At 37.5% G+C, this 20,000-nt stretch overlaps 1 protein-coding gene across 1 annotated transcript in view; it reads right to left on the reverse strand.

Annotated features, from left to right (window-relative positions):
* The window catches only part of LOC137996705 (catenin beta-like), a 21,410-nt gene extending 3,856 nt beyond the window's left edge, over positions 1-17,554 (reverse strand). The window contains exons 1-11 of the mRNA XM_068842244.1: positions 17,413-17,554; positions 13,443-13,591; positions 12,165-12,214; positions 11,742-11,775; positions 7,855-8,104; positions 7,471-7,627; positions 5,291-5,356; positions 4,609-4,787; positions 2,952-3,172; positions 2,185-2,366; positions 485-799 (exon numbers count right to left, since the gene is read on the reverse strand). Coding sequence (XP_068698345.1) covers positions 485-799; positions 2,185-2,366; positions 2,952-3,172; positions 4,609-4,787; positions 5,291-5,356; positions 7,471-7,627; positions 7,855-8,096 — 1,362 coding nt within the window. The 5' untranslated portion in view covers positions 8,097-8,104; positions 11,742-11,775; positions 12,165-12,214; positions 13,443-13,591; positions 17,413-17,554. The remainder of the gene's footprint in view (positions 1-484; positions 800-2,184; positions 2,367-2,951; positions 3,173-4,608; positions 4,788-5,290; positions 5,357-7,470; positions 7,628-7,854; positions 8,105-11,741; positions 11,776-12,164; positions 12,215-13,442; positions 13,592-17,412) is intronic.
* Positions 17,555-20,000: the final 2,446 nt, after the last annotated feature.

Here is a 20,000-nt window from a genome sequence, read left to right on the forward strand (position 1 = left end):
TTCATTTGTCCAGATTTGTACAAGATTTAATAACATGTTATTAAGCAGGCACACAATAAGAAGGAATCATTTGTTCAATCTCTTGTTCAAAACAGATAAGCGGTAAAAGTGACAAGATTTTTTAACATGAACGACACACAACATGCTATAACTCATTAAACACATTGGCAATGGGAGCTTTCTTAATTGCAAAAGTGTCTATAGAGCTCTGAATGTATCCACAGTCAAGCAACGAATCATCAGCATGGCCTCAAGGAATCACGCCTTAAGTGTATTGGTGTTTAAATCCAGGCCTTGAGAGAAGCCAACACTATCAAAATTCACAAGACAATGCATTCACAATTTTACCAAAGTCACACAAAAAAAGCCATTAGGGTAACCACTATTATTCAAAACTGTTAAAGGAAACTTAAGATGAAAATTATTAATAATGGACTTAAACGCAATGAAAAACTACAGCAATAGAAAATGTCAGTTTCCTTACCGCTGGTTCGGTAATCTCCTCGCTGTCTCCAGCCTGCATGCAGGTCCTGACAAGTGCCTCAATGCCACCAAATCTGTAGACAAGTTGTTTATTGCCTGGGTTATTACACGTAAGATTTGACAAGACTCCAGCAGCACACGTCACCACTTGGATGTCATTGGACGAAAGCAGCTGTACCAACATTTGAAGCAAGTTGTCGAGCCCTTCCTCTTTGGTTGCAGCATCTGACAGATTACGCAGAGTCCATAGACAGTTCTGCACCAGTCTGTTGCTTTGATGACCCAAATGCATGGCAAGAGCCTGCATTCCTCCAGCCTGAAAAGGGTGGAAAATCTCACAATAGGCAACTACAAATGTTAAATTGATGAGGGGGAAAAAATACTTTTATTGCAATCATTTAACCCATTGAATCCAGAACCACCCCCTATTGACAAGTACGATGTAAAACCATTTGGCATTAGACAGTAAAATCTTTCAAGTCTCGCTCCAGGGAGTCAATGGGTTAAACAAGCAATACGAAAACTCCTAAAAGGGAGAGTATCCCGGCATTGCACATGTTCTAGCCGACAATGAATGTCATCATTTATGAGCCAATTGGAAGTGACGTTATAATTCATGCGGGAAGTTTACACAGTCCTGTGTGTAAAATTTTCTTGATTATTAACAATCACTAATGTGCTAAGGGCTGAGTAAAATTTTTACACACACATGAAAAATTTCCTGCAAGAATTATAATGTCGCTTTCGATTGGCTTATAAACAGTGAGTGACATTTGCTTTAGCTAGAATAATAATGTGCAATAATCAAATATTTTATTCTTGACCTTGATTGAATAAGTATGTTCTAGATCTAATGCCTATTTCTTCTTTTTTTCACTTGTTTATTTAAATGTTTACTTTTCTATTTTACTTATTACAGCGATCGAAGCTGCGACCGAATGGGTCACCATGCCATGGCAACTAGAAGAAATAATGGAAACTAAAATTATCACCAAGGACCGTCACAAATTTGGTGATCGTTCCGGCGTGGAAGTGGTGTCGTGATAATCGGTCTATTTTTTTAAAACTCTAGATCCAGACAAAATGAAAAAGCTTGATAATATACATACAGAAACATTGTCCATACATTTCTTTTGCAATTCTTGCAGTTCTCTTCTTTCTCTATTTGTATGAAGAGTTGAAGGACAGCGAATAGATGTACACGCTAGCGATCGTAGGGCCATCTTTATCTCAAAATGGTCAGCAGTTCTTTCCTTCATATAATACTCCACAGTGTGTCATCGAGGGAAAATGGCAACTAACATTTTATATTTGGCGACCTTTCTGTGAATGAAGGTCGCCAAAAGGTGACTTGAAAAAAACTGAGCTTCAAGCGCTGTATTACAGTTTGTTGTATTACAACTGCATATATATAAGATTATTTATTAACCTAACTTCTCGGCTTGCTTATTTTTTTTCACTACTCTGGGTAGTTTTTTGGCTATACGCTCAATGTCTTCTCCGTTAATTTTGCACTTCGGTGACAAATAAATAAGTGGTTGTTGTTGTTTATAGATTAACCAGAACAATGGAACATTGCAAGGCTTACTTCACTAAAATGATAGAAACAATCTTGCTCTAGAAACACATGCCCTCCACAGTACAGGTACTTGCAGTCATCTACAGCTGTAGCTGTAAAACCCTGAATTACAATGTAATTACCTCAACAATGGCCTGCTTGTTATCTGTGTCTACAGATAGCACTTTCAGCACACGGCTGGTTGTAAAAAGAAGCTTCTCATAAGTGTAGGTTCTCATAATGCGCACCAATTCAGCAGGTCCACCTGATGCCAAGATAATCAGCTTGCTTTCCTTGTTGCCATAAGCAAGAACATGAAGACAATCTGTGGCAAATCAGCAATCAACAATGTAAATGTTACCTTACGTAAATAAATTAAATTTCAGCACCTACAATAGAAAAGACAATAATATTCTGCTGTGGGTGTTACTTGATACCAGATGATCGAGTTCAAAGTGCATAAACCTAAGACTACAGTACTTTAAAGTTTTGCTCTGTAAACATTATTGTAGAGGTACCTTACATCTCACAATTCTCTTACATTTGCAATTCAAGTACACAGAAAAGAGGGCTTCTTTAACTTCCACAATTCCCAAGTGAGAAGTCCTATCAGGATTTTTCTCTTATGCTAGTAAGATCATACGGAGATGAGCCAGGATGTACTCATGACTAACCAAGTGACTCCTGGGAGAGGGTCTTGACAGATTTTACTGTCTGGCACCAAACGATTTTACTCGTCAATTTGGAGTGTCCTAGGGCATTTGAGGTGTCAATGGGTTAACTAGTCAAAAACTATGTACCCTCAACCATTCCACTGACTCCAGCTAGGGAGAAACATCTTAGGACACCCGAGGAGTGAATGCGCTGATTGTGAAAAAGTTGCTGACACTGTAAAGAGACTCCACTGTACCTGTCACAATGGCAAGAAACTTGACATTTGTTCGACTCAGCAGGGCTACCATTTTCTGCAAACCTCCAGCAAGCCTGACAGCCATTTTGGCACCTTCTTGGTGCATCAAGAGATTGTGGAGAGTTGTGATGGCATAGAACACAACTGCTTCTACAGGAGAGCCAAGTAATCGCACAAGAGCTGGGATGCCACCAGATTTGAAGATGGATAGCAAACCTTGCCTGAAAATTAAATAAAAATCTATAATTTCTTCTGTTTTTACAAGCATTAATTTTGTGGTTTTTACTGAATCATTGAGCATTAATTGGTATTCAGTCAGGAAGTAAGGTTTTGGTTCCACACTTCTTCAACTAAAACAATACTATAGGGTACGGTACACACTACTTCAATGTGATTACACAAGTGTTGTCCATGTTATTTATTACAAACGGTACAACTTCATAAACGCGGAACGAAGAAGTTAAAAGTTATGGAAGTATTACAATATAATGGCATACATGGAAACATGAAATTGATCAGCACTAAGAAGATTACAGTCAAGATGGGTTTATTACATTAAAACATGCCTGTAGTATGACTTCCATTTTTGGGTTCATGAATTATTTATGTATTGAAAACGTGGGCAAGCGGGTAAGTGCCCTGGGCAAGGAAAATATTTGAGAGTTACTTGATCAAGGGGCAAGGTGGAATTCAAATATTTTTCGAGCCCTGCATACATGTAATTTTATGGCAGGAAGACCAACTTACTGAATTTTTTCAACGTTTCACTCAGGTAACATAAGCTTAATTATAATACTGTATTGACAGATTGTGACAAACGTTTTTTGTGAGCACTAGTGAGGCTTTTTCCAACACTTCCAACCGTTTAGAAGACATGATTTCCGATGGCTTTTCTCAAGGCCTTCAACAGGTAATGGGGAAAAACCCAACAGCTTTCTCAACACCTCCAACACTTTAGTAAATGTTTTCAACGGGTACCCAACGGCTTCAGTCGTTTAACAGGAAACCGTTAGTGTATGTTTTCGGACGAGTGGTCACATATCTGCATCTGAATTTCCAGCACTCAACAAACTACCCATGACTTCCCCCCCCCCCTCCCCCCTTTAATTACAGGCCTGCAGGAACTCACACACCAGTAAATACATGAAGCTATGGGTTTCAATAAAATTTAAAGTTGGTAGCTGATTTGTATGGGTAATCAAATGGTGACAAGTCGAATTTTTAGGAATAATTTCGCAAGTATTTAAGCAGGGGAAATCATTTCATTTTGGACAAAATGCGAATGAAATTATTCCCTAACTTCACGAGTATACCCTTTTTGATTAGCTATGAATATCATGGGTGACAAATTAGGTTCATAAGGCGTGCATTATTTTAAAACCTGGACACCATTTTGGCACTGCAGGAAAAGTTGCTATGGCAACATTGTAATTTCACATGTGAAATTACAAATTAACACTGAAATTTTGCACCAAAATTAGGGAGTACTTTGTCATTAACAGAATAACCAACTGTTCTAATTGTCCAAATACATTTAAATATTAGGTTTGTAAGAATCTGTCTAATCTGCCATGCTTCTTCATTTTCTCATAATTTATTATCAAGCGATTTATATTTTTAGAGCCCCAAGAATTGCCAGATTCGATTTATCTGTTACCTGTGGTGAGATAAGTTGTGTAAAGTGCCAGCTGCGCAGCGCGTTGTCTCAGCATCACTGGAGTTGTTCAGGGCTTTCACTAGAGTGGCAACCATTTGCGGTGAATTCATGATGGCATGACGGCTGGCATCCTTCTTGGAAAGCTGATGCACCATCATGGCAGCTTGGCCCACAACCACCTGAGAAAATCATGAAAAGGTTTAGATAATGCGCCTGAGAACAAATATCTCCATTGTTCATTTTCATTAGTTCTTTTAACCTACTGAAGCACAAAGGACTCTTGCAAAGGAGCACTCAGGTTTTTTTTGGAGTAACCCATACTCAATACCACAAAGTAAATCTCTTCATTTTCACTAAACAGGGTTAGCACGTACACTGTAAACTCTTTTGTTATAATCGTGAATATTACCAATTCAGATCCTATCAGAATGGTGCGACAACAATGCTGTCACATCACCCTAGTTAAATTGCCTTGATCCCACAAGCCTCCCATAGGTCAGTGGCAAAGCATCCACACTCATGATCAGAAGGGCATAGGTTTAACCTCTACATCCTTGAGTTAACACTGAAGAATATCTTCACATTTTCTATCTTTCTGTTTTCAAGCTACAATTTTTGTTGAATTTGCATTTACCTAAATTACATGAACAAACAGAACACAAACACCGTGACCACAACATACCTGGTCTTCATCATTCAATAATTTGGTCAGTTCAGGAATAGCACGAGTTGCAAGATCAGCATCATCCTGCAATTTTAAACCATTTATATTCAAATGAAAGGTTTATTTGCTAAAGAAACTGTGGTGCTCTGTTGAGAAAGGTTGAATTGCTCCTGTAAGAAGATTCAATGACCAACATTTTGAACAATAGCTCTTCAATCTTTTTATCATCGAAATTCACTTTTTTCAACTAGTTTGATTAAATCAAATTTGCATTTACATACCTCTTACTAATCAAGTTCAAGGGCTGTACTGTAAATTATGGCCCACATTTTTCCCCTTGAATTTATGGCCAGCCCAAGTGCGAAGTGCACAGACCATCAATCAAAGGGAGAAAACAAGGCTCCATTTACAGAACAGACCAGGAAACCGAGGTTAGTAAATCTTTATTATATCTCTACAGTAATCAGCCGTGCAGGAAAGGAAAGCAGTTGAGGTCAAGCAGAAGGTTAATTGAAATATTAACTGCCACAAAGATTGTTGTGTCAAAATCCGATAGTTGCTTGCAAGATTCAAACAGTTTCACACGTTTATTCAGCCAAACACAGCGTGCACATACTATCTGAGAGATATAATAAAAAACATTTGGTCCTCAGTTTGTCCAAAGGGAAAATCAACCTTTTAAGGACATTGCCTTTTGCAGGTCTTGCTAAAGGAAAAGCCCAAACCCCTCTCATAACTACCGTATTTACCCGTGTATAAGTCGACCTTTTATGGCCTCAAAAGAAGCTCCAAAAATCGCCCTCGACTTATACACAGGTCAAAGATTTTGAGCCAAGTTCCAGCTAAGTAATTTATTCAAAATTAACATAATAATGTTAACGTTGTCTTGGGCATAACGAAGGCAGTGGACAAAAGCCGACTTAAAAGACTTCAAAATGAATGACAAAAGACTTCAAAACGAATGTAAGCAATTCCAGTTGAAATGAAAAAGGATTTGTCCAACTCTAAATGTTGAAGATACTCACAAGCACAAATATGAAATAGACACTGGAAATTTTCGTTTTCCAAAGGCGGAAAGCTCTAAAAGTCATTTCTGTTCCTTCAAATAAAACACGATCGTTCAACGGCTTAGTAACCTGGCGCAATACTTCGTGTTTGTGCGCAAGCATCGTCACTCGTGTTGCGTGAAAATGCTGGTTGGTAATGAATGTTTTTTATTCTTTATACAAACCTGGCAGATTTAAATGCTTTTGCAAACTTCGTATTGTTTGGTTTATGAGTTTTGTTTTGTTTGTCATTTGAGAAATTATAAATCAAGGACCAATAAAACCTTGCACATTTTCGCATCGTTCGCAAGTTATTTTCAAAGATTGACTCCTGCTTCTGTGATGTTGCATTGTGCTTATCCTCTAAAGCCCTTTATCCTTGAACAACGAAAGAGGTGAGTTGGAGGTTTACATGTTCGATTTTCTGAGAACTTTTTCGAAACTCAAGGACAAAATGCCCGCATATACAACAGCTGTTGAACAACAGAACTATTAAGCGCTTGAGGCCCTGATTTTTTTGTGTATCCACATTTCCAGAAAATAATCGAAGAATACAAGATTAGTGTCCCATGAACATTTAACAAAGAAATTAAGAAATTGCATTTTTTGCCATCAAAAATGGGGGGTCGACTTATACATGGGGTCGACTTATACACGGGTAAATACGGTATTTCCTACCCTATTCTTGAATAAGTTCTAATACGTACATGTAGAGTGATGATTTAAAATGGTACGTCTGGCATTTTGAAGCAACATAAAGATACTGTACAATGTACAGTATAACATGTCTAAAATAGTATTTTAGCAGGATTTTGAAAATTTTAATGTGAATCTCTGTGATTTCAAACTTCTATTCCATGTACAGCTGTATGCCTATTCTGAAAGACAGTCAATCAAACACCATAAATTTCTTTTTGTATTATTAATTTCCACGAATTTATAGAGAAACAAATGAACATTGACTGAAAATTTAACTGAAACTTCCTTCAAGGTTTAGAGTTTTGTAACAATTTTTTGAACGACTCGTAACATTGGAACTTTGATAAATAAATGCACCAACCTCTAAGTTTTTGGTTCAGGACCAAGAAGTTTTAAACTGAAGTCGTTGAACTTCAAAGCTTTTCAAGTGTTTCTAATACATGTGAAACATACCTGGTAATTGATCAGGTTGACAACAGCTTGCTTAAGCATAAGAGATGGCTCTGCTAGACGCTGCACAGCGGTGGAGGAAGCAGAGTCAAACTGTGTGGATGGAATATGAGCTCCTTCTTCTAAAGTCTCAGGAAACATGGCTTGGCGGATGCGCTGGCTGTTTGGATATATTAGAAAGAAGTTTTGAAATAATTTTAGTTAGATGGAAGAATACATGTAACACTTCACCCCACCATGTAGAACCCTCCCAACATGACATGTAATCCATGGACTACTTGCTTGGTGAAAGTTTCTCATAAACTTTTAATAAAATAAGATTTATTTGTTTTTCAGATGAAGAAAATGAGGTTAGTGAGAGGTATCTATTTTTCAGTCTCCATTTACCTCCTTGTTGAGACATACTGTTCATTCATTGCGTGCATATCCTGGTCTGAGAACCCCTGCTCCCATTCAAACGTCATGTGAGTGGTCTTCATGTAATCGTCATCATCATCGCCTTTCACTGAATGAGTTGTGGTTGTAGCACCTGACACAATGCCAGAGTCATGATACTGTTGCTGCCACATTGCCGTTTGTTCTTGTTTACTCATTTCACCATGAGGAATTCCCATTCGGCTGGTCTCCATAGTGACAACTGAAACAAACAGAAACCGAAACATTTCAATCATAAAATAAATCACCACTGGATCAATGGCTGATGAATGTTATTTATTTAGTGCAAGGACACCCAAGTACCTGGAGAAAACCTCTTAGAGCAGAACAGAGAGGCAACAAACTTAACACAGATGTGATGCCGAGTTATGGAACCAAGCCCAGGCCACAATGGTGGGATGCAAATTCTCCCACCACAAAAAATTATTTTCTAAAATATAAATCAAATCAACTCTAAAAAAGCAGATCAAATAAAGAGCTAGTTTTTGCGGGGGGAGGCAGAGTCCTCAGAGGAAACCTCTTAGAGGAAGAAGAAACCTTACAAATGCAACCCATGTGACATCTAGTAAGAGTCAAACCCAACACACCTTGGGTTACAGCAAGTGAACCAATCACTGCCCCCACCCTGCTCAACAACTTAAAGCTTACGCTCCATCACAAAAAGCTTTGCTGAAGGAATTTATAAAAACTGCTGTTGTTTATGGAAACAGATACATTTTTGTACAATCCTGGATTATGAAATAACATATTTCTATTAAAAAACAGAAAAAGTGCCCGTATGAAGATTACACTTAGTCTAGTATAGAGTACACCGAGTATCTTGCTTGTTTCAGTCACTGTGGTTACATGTATTTCTACTTATCCCAAAACAGATTTTAACACAATATCTAGTTCTAATCACTGTGAATGAAATCAGTGATTATCTATCCTCAAAAAAATAATAAAATTGTCTGAGATTAAAATAAGCCCACAAACATGGTAACCAATGCTGAATTGTATTACTCTAAGTACCTTCATATCAAGAATGGCACATCACAGGCTACCAGTTGTAAGTTGAGAACAAAGACAGTCTCTTTTCCAATACATATGAATTTATGTCTATCACATGTGTTTCTCAAGCTACATATAGCTGTGGTAAGCTTGCACTGCCTGAAATGATGTTACTTGTTTTTACATTCAACAATAATCTGCCTCTTTGACAACAATGCTTTGGGTCCTTTTCTACACCAGTTTCAAGACACTTTAACTTGAAGACAAACTGAAGTACATGATTGTGCAAGTACAACCTTAACATCTCCATGATTTTGCTGTCACTGTCAGACTTGTTGAGAGCAAGCCAATTTATACTTTCTACACCTCAATAAATCATACAACCGTCATCCACAATATTTGTTAACACACAATATTAATAATTTTTAATTGTAGACATCACTTAAACAGCGGTCCTTAAATTAAGGAAAACGCTAGAGAAAAACAAACTGCTTATATCTGCCACTTCAGAGGCAACCAAACCATAATTTTTTTGCATATATGAATTTAAACATTAGGCCTGGCATAAAAGCCAACAAGGCAAGGTAACAAAGTATGGCATTATTTCACTCAAAGTGTTGGAATTGAAAGTGAAAGGCGAGATAAGGAGATAGATGACCTCTTCAGTTCAAATTCTCATGTCAATAAATTTACTTTTTTAAAAGCTTACTAGTTCTCGTCAACTTTTCTCATGTTATGAAGTTTTTTTAAAGACTTTTTCAGTGAAATACATGGACAATATCTGAGGAACATGATATTATCACATATTTTTTTAAGTGTCCCATGAACTTACGTAACTTAATGATAAACATTTTAAACTAAAAGACTGAATGTTGCTTGATCTGTCTGAACAGTGGTGTGTTTATGCTTATCAAGTTGTTTGTGTTGATCCAACGTAATGCACAGATGGTGACATGGCATTGCAGTCTTAAGTGTTAAGTGTTTATGATAAAATAAATGCTTAGGTTTATCCATCTGTGCTCCCATATTTTAATCAGCTTTCACCAACACTAACATGAAGTGACCTTTGTGTTTTCTTTGGCACAAGAATTCATTTTTTCTTATTTAACATGTAGTTCTTTCTCAGTAGTCGGAAAAAGAGATTCACTTGTTTTTTTATTATGAAAAAAAAATTTGGAATGAATTCACTTTCCTAAACATGAACAAGGATGTGCAACTTGATTGCAATGTACTTATAATACATCAAAGGTTACCTTTAAATTCTTGGATTCTGTTATTAGATTCCAAAAGATTAAGATGTACTTGAGAGCTTTATCAAATTCAGTTAATCGTTCACCAAAATTTGGCCCTTTAAGATGACAACTTATACCAAACATTATAATAAACCCATTGAAGGTCACATGCACAAAAAAGAGGCAATATTACTATTGCGTGTTGGTTGCACCATGCTTGCCTCACCAATATTAGAATGACAAAGTAATCAATCTTTGTCAAGACTTGAACAAACAGTTTCTGGAAGAATCAATATCCCAAAATTGAGCCGTCTGGCATTTTTTCAAACATAGCCACAGAGATGCCAACCTATGGAGATCTAAAATCTGGAGATTTTTTCCTTCCGGTCTCCCCATCTCTCCCCCTCGATCAATCTACCCACTCCCCTCCCCTCCTCTCCCCCCAAAAACGCACCCACCCATCCCCCAGCAGCTCCTTCAGAATACAAGAATATTCTGCCGCCATTGTGAATTTGCGGGAAAACAGGGTACTTATGTCAATAATTTTTATTGGTTAATCGGAGATCCAATCAAACAATCGGTTATATGGTTATGATAGCTAAAGAAAGCCATTTTGTTTAGTTCTATTAACGTGTGTTTAAAACTCAGAGATGAAGAAATGCATTAAGAAACAATGAAACGAGTTAGAAAAAATCGATTTTTTTTAAACTGTGGGGATGCAATTTGAGTCTAGAATGGAGAAACGTCTGTGAAAGGTTCAGAGTCGTTTTTATCCGGGAGATTTAATGACCCGTACGGGAGACCGGGAGATTCGTTCCGTATCCGGGAGACTCCCGGATAATCCGGGAGAGTTGACACGTATGTAGCCATCTGCCAACTTGCAAGGCGTTATTATCAAACCGGTGAGTGGTCTAAAATGCTGGAGAAATGACTGTCAGACGTTGGCAAAAGAACTCTAGGTTATTAGCAAACTGTCTAAACAGGTTACAAAAACAAGAATTAGTGAACTAGACATCAGCAAAAGTGCTTAAAGGCAAAAAATTCTCCCACAAAATACACCCTTCAACGCCCAAGAAATTAAAAACACTTGAAATCTTATCCACGACACTTCCTTATCGGGTTTCAAAAACTTTAATGAGTAGTTTGAACCAAAACAACCTGGGATGTTAATAATGGAATAAAACTTGCATAGCAAACTAAACAATACACAAAATATGCATGCTTTTGGCCGACAAACTGTTACTTCAGGTTTAAGAACTCAACGAGATATTAGCTTACATCAAGGACATAATTTAATGCGAAAGGAATTTCAGATCGCTGGCCCATGTGCAACAATAGCAAGGTCACACACACGATCACGTGTAAGCCTTAGCAAAATCTTCGCAACCACGCGCGAAAATTTTCACATATTTCACAGGTAGTGGGCTTCGAGGATTACAGACAGAATTAATCTTTCATTGAAATGAATGGCCCACGCACATTTTGATTTTTAAATTGCGACAAAAGATGTTATTTTAGACAAATGCTCACGCTAGAACGTAATCACTTGAAACGGGCGGTGCAATATACAACTCGATCGAAAAACACAAATGCTTCAAGTTTTCCAAGCAAACTTACCTTCTCTCTCCTCGAGTTTCTTCTACTCTTAACTCTGTAAAACAAAGACAATTTATTCAGATCTTCTAAATTAAAATGTTTTTTACTTTAAGTTTCCTTACAGGTTTAACAAAGTTCCGAGTTATTTTCCCTTCCTTCGGAAGCTACGTGCTTTCCGACGGATGGGAATCCTCAAAACGTATCAAAGCAATCTTTGTCTCGGAGTAAACAAGACCTAAGCTCCGGACATCACCTTAATTTCAACCCTATACAAAATGAAGCGTAAAGAATGTGATCCGTAAATTCTGACCTTACTTACTGAGTATAAACGCGAAACAACCACCTATTCTGAGCAAAAAGCGTCGATAATGCTTTGATAACTAAAGATCATAATACGATGTTGTTTACGTGTTAAAAATGCTTTAGCCTAATTTTCGATCTTACCGAATTGAGGTCTTTATGGCATCTGCTGGGGAAGAATCGGCGAACTATAACTGAGAAGACAACGAAGAGTTTTGAGCACAAGCACGTTGCCCGTTAGCAAATTTAAACCGAAAAATAGAATGAACCAACATAACAAATAAGTTATCCGACCCGCCGAACAACCGCACGATCGATACCTTCAAACCGTTGACAAGCCAAACACTATTTCAGACGTCGGAATCACGAAGGAAAAGCTTTATCGCGAACAGATTTGTCACGCACAGCGTCCTAGCCTGAAAATTTTATGGCGAGTGTGCATGAGCGACAAAACAATCCAAAACAATCATGCGTTCGAATGCATGGTACAGTAATCATGCGTTCGAATGCTACTATGTAGGTACATTTCATCAAGGCCCCCGCTAATTTCAATGTACGCGCTTTCCTAGTGAAATATCCTGGAAGGTCAACTGCATAAGAATATTCACGTGAATGAAGCTTTCCCGAGCCATTTGTTATGCAGCTTCTTTAAATAAGGGACAACAACTGCAAACAGCGGACGCCAGAAACGACGGGAGTAAGTGCGAGAATTGCCTGGGATATCAAAAGCAATCTGAAGTCTCTCTGCCAAAACATACAACGCCATAAAGAAATAACATCCAGCACAAGTTTAAAGTAAATGACATAGAACACTCTTTCTGTCATAAAAAAAATCAAATGATTTGAGCAGTTCTACGCAATAACCTTCATACTTCAAACAATTTCGTCTACAACTCTCTCCGTGAAAGACAAGAAGTCCCATAATCTTATATAACAGGTTCGCGTTTGATGAACGACAGGAAGGCGACTACTCTTTGTCGCAAAAATCACAGAAAAGGCCATTTTTCAAACAGGGTATTGTAATTATAAATCGGGTGCTTCTTCGGCAACATAAAATGCTTCCAAGTTGCGGGATCTTGAGAGCAAAACTACAAGCAGACAAAATTGCGGCCAATAAAAGCCCTATTGTTTGACGAAAACTGCATGTCGCTCCGAAAAAGCTATCGCCGTTATAACAAAAAAATATCACCACAAGATGCTCTAAAGTGACTTTAAGGGTGAGCTTTAACCGAAATAAGGCGGGTAGCAAATCTTGCAACAAGTATGGGTTAACGTGGAATATTTTGGCAAACAAGTATTCTACAATAATAAACCTTTTTCGAAGACTTTTCAACATGAATTGAGGCACTTCGCAAAGCATCAAACGCGATACAAAGTCAACCCGTCGCGGTTAGGTGGTAAATTCTTTGTTAAAAAACTTACCTATTGAGCTGGCTCGCCGTCGTCGTTCCTCTCTTTGGACTACAGAGGTCGTTTGCCGAAGAAATACTCTCTCGACGAGGAATGCTTCTTCGAGGGATTGGCAGTGAAGTCGAGCAAGTAGCGTGGGGACGATTCGTCGCCTAAATTACCTGTCAATCAAGTGCACGCAAATATGCAATAAACAGCAAAAATTACGTTTTTGCGCAATTTGCATGAAATTTTGCGGTCTCCGAAGACAAATATCAGTTTTATCTACTCCATTACAAGCAAAGATCTGAAATTAAAAATTACAATGGACTTTTTTAAATTTAAAGAGAAAATGGGAGTTTTATTCTCGACAAAATGGGATAAATTCTCCAGCGATTTTTGCTGTTCTGATGACTGAAGAATTTGTCAGGCGTAAAGTAAAAACTCCCTAGGGGCTCTGTTGGACTCCACCCATATACTTCAACAATTCTCATCGAAACAATGGGTGACATTATTACGCAAAATTTCCGTCTACATTGGTCACAATAGGATCAAACTTTCATTCTTCACATCGATTTTGTCGTCAATTCATGAAAGAAGTCATTCAGTGTAGGAGGGAATTCATTTATCGCCAATAATAGAAGGTAAACTGGTTAGGTGGCTACAGCGATCGTTATGTACACTGAGCTTTTGCGTTGTGTGTGAAGTCCAGTCCTTTCACCAAATTAACAGTTAAAATGACCCCAAAGTGAAAGTCCTTAAACTAAACCCAAAATAGCGTCAATACCTAACAGGCTACAATTAGTGGAAAGATATTTTTAAACAAATAGGTCAGTGAACCATATAAAAGGACAAATAAATAATAAAAGATAATCATGAACTTTATCGAAATGTGTCAAGTGTATCTGTATTTGGCGCTAACGGCTAAGGTACAAATTTGGGAAAACTTACAGAAATCAAATCAACTCAAAATTGAGAAGAGACGGAAACCGGAGAACCCAAAGAAGAACGACCGTTGGCAAAATCCGGATCGGATCGGATCGGATCGGATCGACAAAACTCGGACCGGAGCTCTGGAAAAAAAAAAAAACATTTCGACGAGTCTCAATAAATGAGGGGACGACTACACAAGAGAGAAAGGCACAGAATTCGACTTCTCCTGTCTTCAGCACGTTGTCTGATGTCCGTCTAGTTTTGGCGGGGATTTTGTTATTGATCCAGTCCGAGTTTTGTAAATCCGATCCAATCCGATGTGTGATTGCTGCTTTTCATTCCTAAATGACTATTAGAAGGAAGAATTTCCTCCCTCGTTTATAGTTTCACGAGTCCGTTCCCCTTTTCTCTCCAGTTTCAATTAATACCGACGACCGACCGACCCATATTTTTGAGTTTTTCAATAAAAAAGAAGAATTTGAAAGCCGTTGAGGAAGTTAATGACTTTGTAAAACATTTTTTTAAACTTTTAATCAAAAACGTAAATATTATTTTGCCCGTACAGATTTTCAGTTTTTCTGTCCGCTTAGGACGTAATGGTTGTGCGCATTCGAGATATGCTGGCCACACCGGGTGAATTGGTGTTATGGCGTGCTCAATTTGCTTTTAATGTTGTTTTTGTTTTACACTAAACTCTCTACTCGCTTCTGCTCCCTGGGCCTGTCACTGTACTCTTTTTGCAGCTTAAAACTGTCTTTGTTAAGGCTGGTTTTAACTACCGACGGAGTCGGAGTCGGAGTCGTAATCAGAAGCGCAGAACGATACGATCTAATGAAAAACTGTCGGAGTCGGAAGCAGAATACCGATTCCGCTTATGACTGCTTATTACTCCGTCGCATACGATCCAGTGAAAACTGCCTTGTCGGAGTCGGAAGCAGAAGCCGGAAAAATAAACCAATCACAATGCTCGATTCCAAGCGTTGTGATTGGTTGTTTCTTGCGCTTCTGCGTCCGACTCCGACAATCTAATTTTCACTGGATCATAAGCGACGGAGTCATAAGCGGAGTCGGAAGAAAATGGGAACGATCGGATTCTTCTAACTCGGATTCCGTCGAGCTTATGACTCCGCTTACGACTCCGATCTTTGATTTTCGCTAAGTCATAAGCACTCTTACGACTACGACTCCAACCTTTAGAGTCCTTCTTATTTTCGTTGTGTTTGTTGGTTTCTCTTTTTTTTTTTACAGCGGTTGCCATTTGCACGCGGTGGACCTCAATCCATGTTTCCATGACAAATTCGACTGCTGTCAAGTAAACAGAGGACTATCGTCATGGAAACATTTCATTCACGTCCACCGAAATTTACTTCTATTTCTACTTTATTACTCTTCAACAGTTTCGTATCCAGAAGAGACAAAAATTTTAATTTTTTTTATATGTATTTGTTTATCTGATTTTTAATTTTTAAATCAGATTAACAAATACATATAAATAATTAAAATACTAATAGATACAAATAAATTACATTAAATTAAATTACATTAAATATCAGATATAAATACATAGATAAATAGTTAACATACCAATACTAATAAGTACAAAAAAGTAAAATGGATTTAAAAACCTTTCAAATGATAAAACTAAAGTTCAAGTTTGGTCAAGATATTAATTCAGACGCTTTAAACTTTCACAGAAAGCAGGATAACCTCGTGATCTAACTACGCGGACCTGGTAAGCAATTCAACTTCATCACTCGGCGGCCATTTTGAAGTCCTTGGGGAATAAAGGCTTTGTCTTTGCATTGTCTTTGCCCGTCCAGCCTCGCATTGAATGAGAGGTTCGACGGGCAAAATCTTTTGTTTGGACATTGAGTGATATGGGTCTATTCCAGTCTCTTATTGTTCTTAGGAAAAAGCTATATAAATAAAAATCACAACGAGCCCTAGGTTGAATAAATGAATTAACTGAAAAACTAGATCGTACTGAATGCTCAAAATATATATATAGGAAAGAACAACGCAATGATCACGTGTTATTGATTGCTAAATGAAATGATATTTTTATTATTAATGATAGTGTTTTTGATTGCTAAATGAAATGTAGACGATGTATTCTTCGTCTTGCTTCCAAGGGATCTAGTGGCAATGATTTCTGCATCTGAGTGACATTTGAATACCGGTTGTAATCCGCCTTTATAATAGTGTCGAAAAATGAAAAAAAAAGTCGTTGAGGGGCGCGTGTGACTCAGACTGATAACTCCTACCGACCGCCATACAATTAGGAAACGCATTCCTAAACGGAGAAAGATCAAGAAACAATTTGAAAAAGAAATAGTGTTTCGTTTCCGAAATGGTAAAAGAAAGATAAAATATTGTAGCGCGCGTGAGTCCCTCGATCTGTCAAATTGACTCTGGCTACTTCTATTCCCGAACTCTCGAGAAATTAAATCAGAAATGTGGACGTCTACACTATGAATGCGTCAAGAGTCGAATTTAAAAAGACCAATGATACCTTACAACATGAGAACTTGAAATGTAATCATCTTCTTTTATATATTTTGATTGGGTGAAAGAGCACTTAACCTGCCATGAACACTTTCTCATTGCTCCATTTGTTTGCTGTGACGCATCAAGTTCAGTTTTTCGTGGAATACAGCACCGCAGTATAACAGATTTTTGCTATGACTACGGCTATTTTAGTTTTAAACTAATGCGAATGTTTTACAATCTAAGAGCTTCGAATTCAAATACGAATTCGATATGAATTCTAATATCAATTGAAATGCTATACTCACCGTAATCAAACCACCTTCTTAAACAATAGCCTCAATTGTTGCAACAATCGACAAACAGCGTGAGATTATTTGTTTTATGAACCATTCTGATTGGTTCCCTCTGATTGTAACATGTCCATCAGGGAGTAATGGTCAAATCTTTCTAAACTTCCCGGGGAGAAGCTCATAGATTCCACCTTATTCCGAAGTTACGTAAAGGTCTACAAATACCTTTTTTTTAAACATTAAAAACTAATACAAAACATTTTAAACTCCACTTTCAATCTTAGTCTTACCTGTTTTCCGTCCTAATTACTAGTATTACAACGATTGATTCTTGGTTTTCTCGAATTACCCGGTAACTCAATCCGCGACGTCTGTCTACCTATCACTTCGCAAAGATAGATCTAGAGATAACGTGGATTTTTCAACAATTTTTCGTTTCAGCCAGTTAATACCAATATCACTGAGGTGATCAAAATTTCCTGTTTAGGATTCATTCATTCTGTTTTGTGTTCCTCTCGTTGATCTTTTTCGAGGCTTTGGGTTCGTGTGTTCACAAGTTTGTTTTGAATCTGGAAGATGTTTAGATTTTCAATTACAACCTTTACATCAATGTAAATCTTCACGACCTGAAGTCAGGTAAGTTTGTTTCGTTTCCTAGGGAACGAAACAAAAAGCGACGCCCTTCTTGAAGAGGGTAAAAAATGGGGTGAGATACAAAACTTAATCCTTCCATTCTCTCTATTTTAACTTGAATGACGAATGTTACTCCACTGGACCCGCAATATCACATCCGATTGCCTGATAACAATCACGTTATAAAATAATTATGATAGTACGCGCACTCTCATTGGTCAATAGCTGTGTTTGGATGAGAGTATGGAAACACGGCTGTGACATCACACCAATTTTGATTGGCTGGTAGGAAATATGAGCGTGTTCAAGAAAAATCTGTTTCAATCTAGAAGTAAAAAAACCAGCATTTGCCTTCATTTGTGGAATTATCTTTGACATATATTTTATAAAAGCAAGAGAGGACTTTTTTCAGTCTTTCCATAGTCTCATCTATACACTCGGGGGAGTTGGGAGAATTCTCGACAGTTATGCAAACCCTCGACTGCGTCTTGGGTTTGCATAACTGTTTCGAATTCTTCCAATTCCCCCTCGTGTTTAGATGAGGCTATGGAAACACGGAAAACGTCCTCTATTGCTTAACTAGAGTGGGGTAATGCAAGGGAAAGGTCATGCAGTATTGCTGAATCACTGGATTGATTTGCATGTTTCGTGGAGAGAACTTAGCAACGAAGACGGCGACGGCAATGAGAATATCATCTCAAAAGATAAACTTCGCGTTAATTGTTGTAATCACTTTGTGACTATTTCAACCTTCTTAGTATGACAAGGGAGTGGTAGTTCTTCAAGAATGAGACTGGTCGGAACGGCGCTTAATTTAAGGGAGAAAATGATAATTTATCTATCTTTAAGTGCTGAAGTCCTTCATAAAACCTCAAATATGGCTCTTTCACGTCAGTGTTGTTTTGCAGACGACGGTGAGGAAATAGACAAAAGTGAAAAACGCACGTGCAGGGGCGTGCAAAGCTTTTGTTTTTGTCCATCAAATATACAAATTTGTGACGTTCTCGTTGCCGTCTCCCTTGTTGTTGCTCAAGTCCCCCATTAGGAAGTACGGAGATGTCTGGCAAAATATCGATTCGTTCTGACGCACATCTTTTTTCCTCCCTGTGGCCAATTTCCCTCATCAACCAAGTCAATATATATACATACTGTATATAAAAATCTACCAGCGCCTTACTTCTCGCATGACATGACTATTAACAATTTTCAGGCATTCATTATCGATTATTACCTAAACCGAGGGACACACATTGTTTTATTGAGGCCACAGTTAATAAGTGTTGAAGCCCCCTGTCAATTTGAATAAATGTACGACTTAATTAATTTCTTTCTCTGGCGACGATTGGGTTCGACAATGAAGACTTTATACAAATGTAGAAGAGATTTTGTCGGCTTGACACCAACTCTTTCTTTACTTCTCAGATTAAAGATTATCGTTAATTCCTGATTGGCTCTGAATTTACTATTTATCGTCAATTTTGAAGACTGACAGTTTAATGAATAGAAGAGTAGAAATCTTAATTTAATCACGAAAATCTATAAATGATGATTCATAATTATTTATTAACACTAGTTATACTAAAGTAAAATTAATTATTACTAATTATAGTAAACTATAATTTAAATTATAAATATTAAATTGCATGTAAGAGTAAAATGTCATTAAAGTCTTAAAAAGATGGGTTGTGTTTTTTTAAGACAACCCAAATGTATGGACAGGACTAGAACCTGCAAATGTTTTTTGATAACACGTTAGCTAACCACTTGACCAGGGTCAATATTTTAAACACTATTTGATAATGCTGCATCATCACTCGGCAACAACAATATTAATTAAACACTGCAAAACGCCGGCTTACCAAACTTCATGAGAAAGCTAAACATTTTAAAATCAATTTAAAGCTGAGGTCTAATTGCTCTCCAGCAGTGATATTTCATGCCAGACATAAATAATTCTTTATATTTTTGAAGAACACAGGGTCTTGATCATCAGTGGTGAAGAGGAAAAAGCGGTCCTAAAAGAGCAGAAACTCCGGTTTCAAATCCAGTCCACTGATATAACTTTTATTTTCCTTTTTCAGTTTCTGCTACCACAAGTCCTGGGACAAAGTGTCCTAAATTAATGATAATAGTAAATGTAAAGAAGATTGGAAGTTAACGATAATCGTTAATTTGGAGAATAGCCTCTTTATTTTCTAAATATATTCAAAGAGCTATGATCACCAAGCATACAACGAGGAACTCT

This window comes from Montipora foliosa, chromosome 3 (assembly GCF_036669935.1).
Source record: "Montipora foliosa isolate CH-2021 chromosome 3, ASM3666993v2, whole genome shotgun sequence".
NCBI classification, from domain to species: domain Eukaryota; kingdom Metazoa; phylum Cnidaria; class Anthozoa; order Scleractinia; family Acroporidae; genus Montipora; species Montipora foliosa.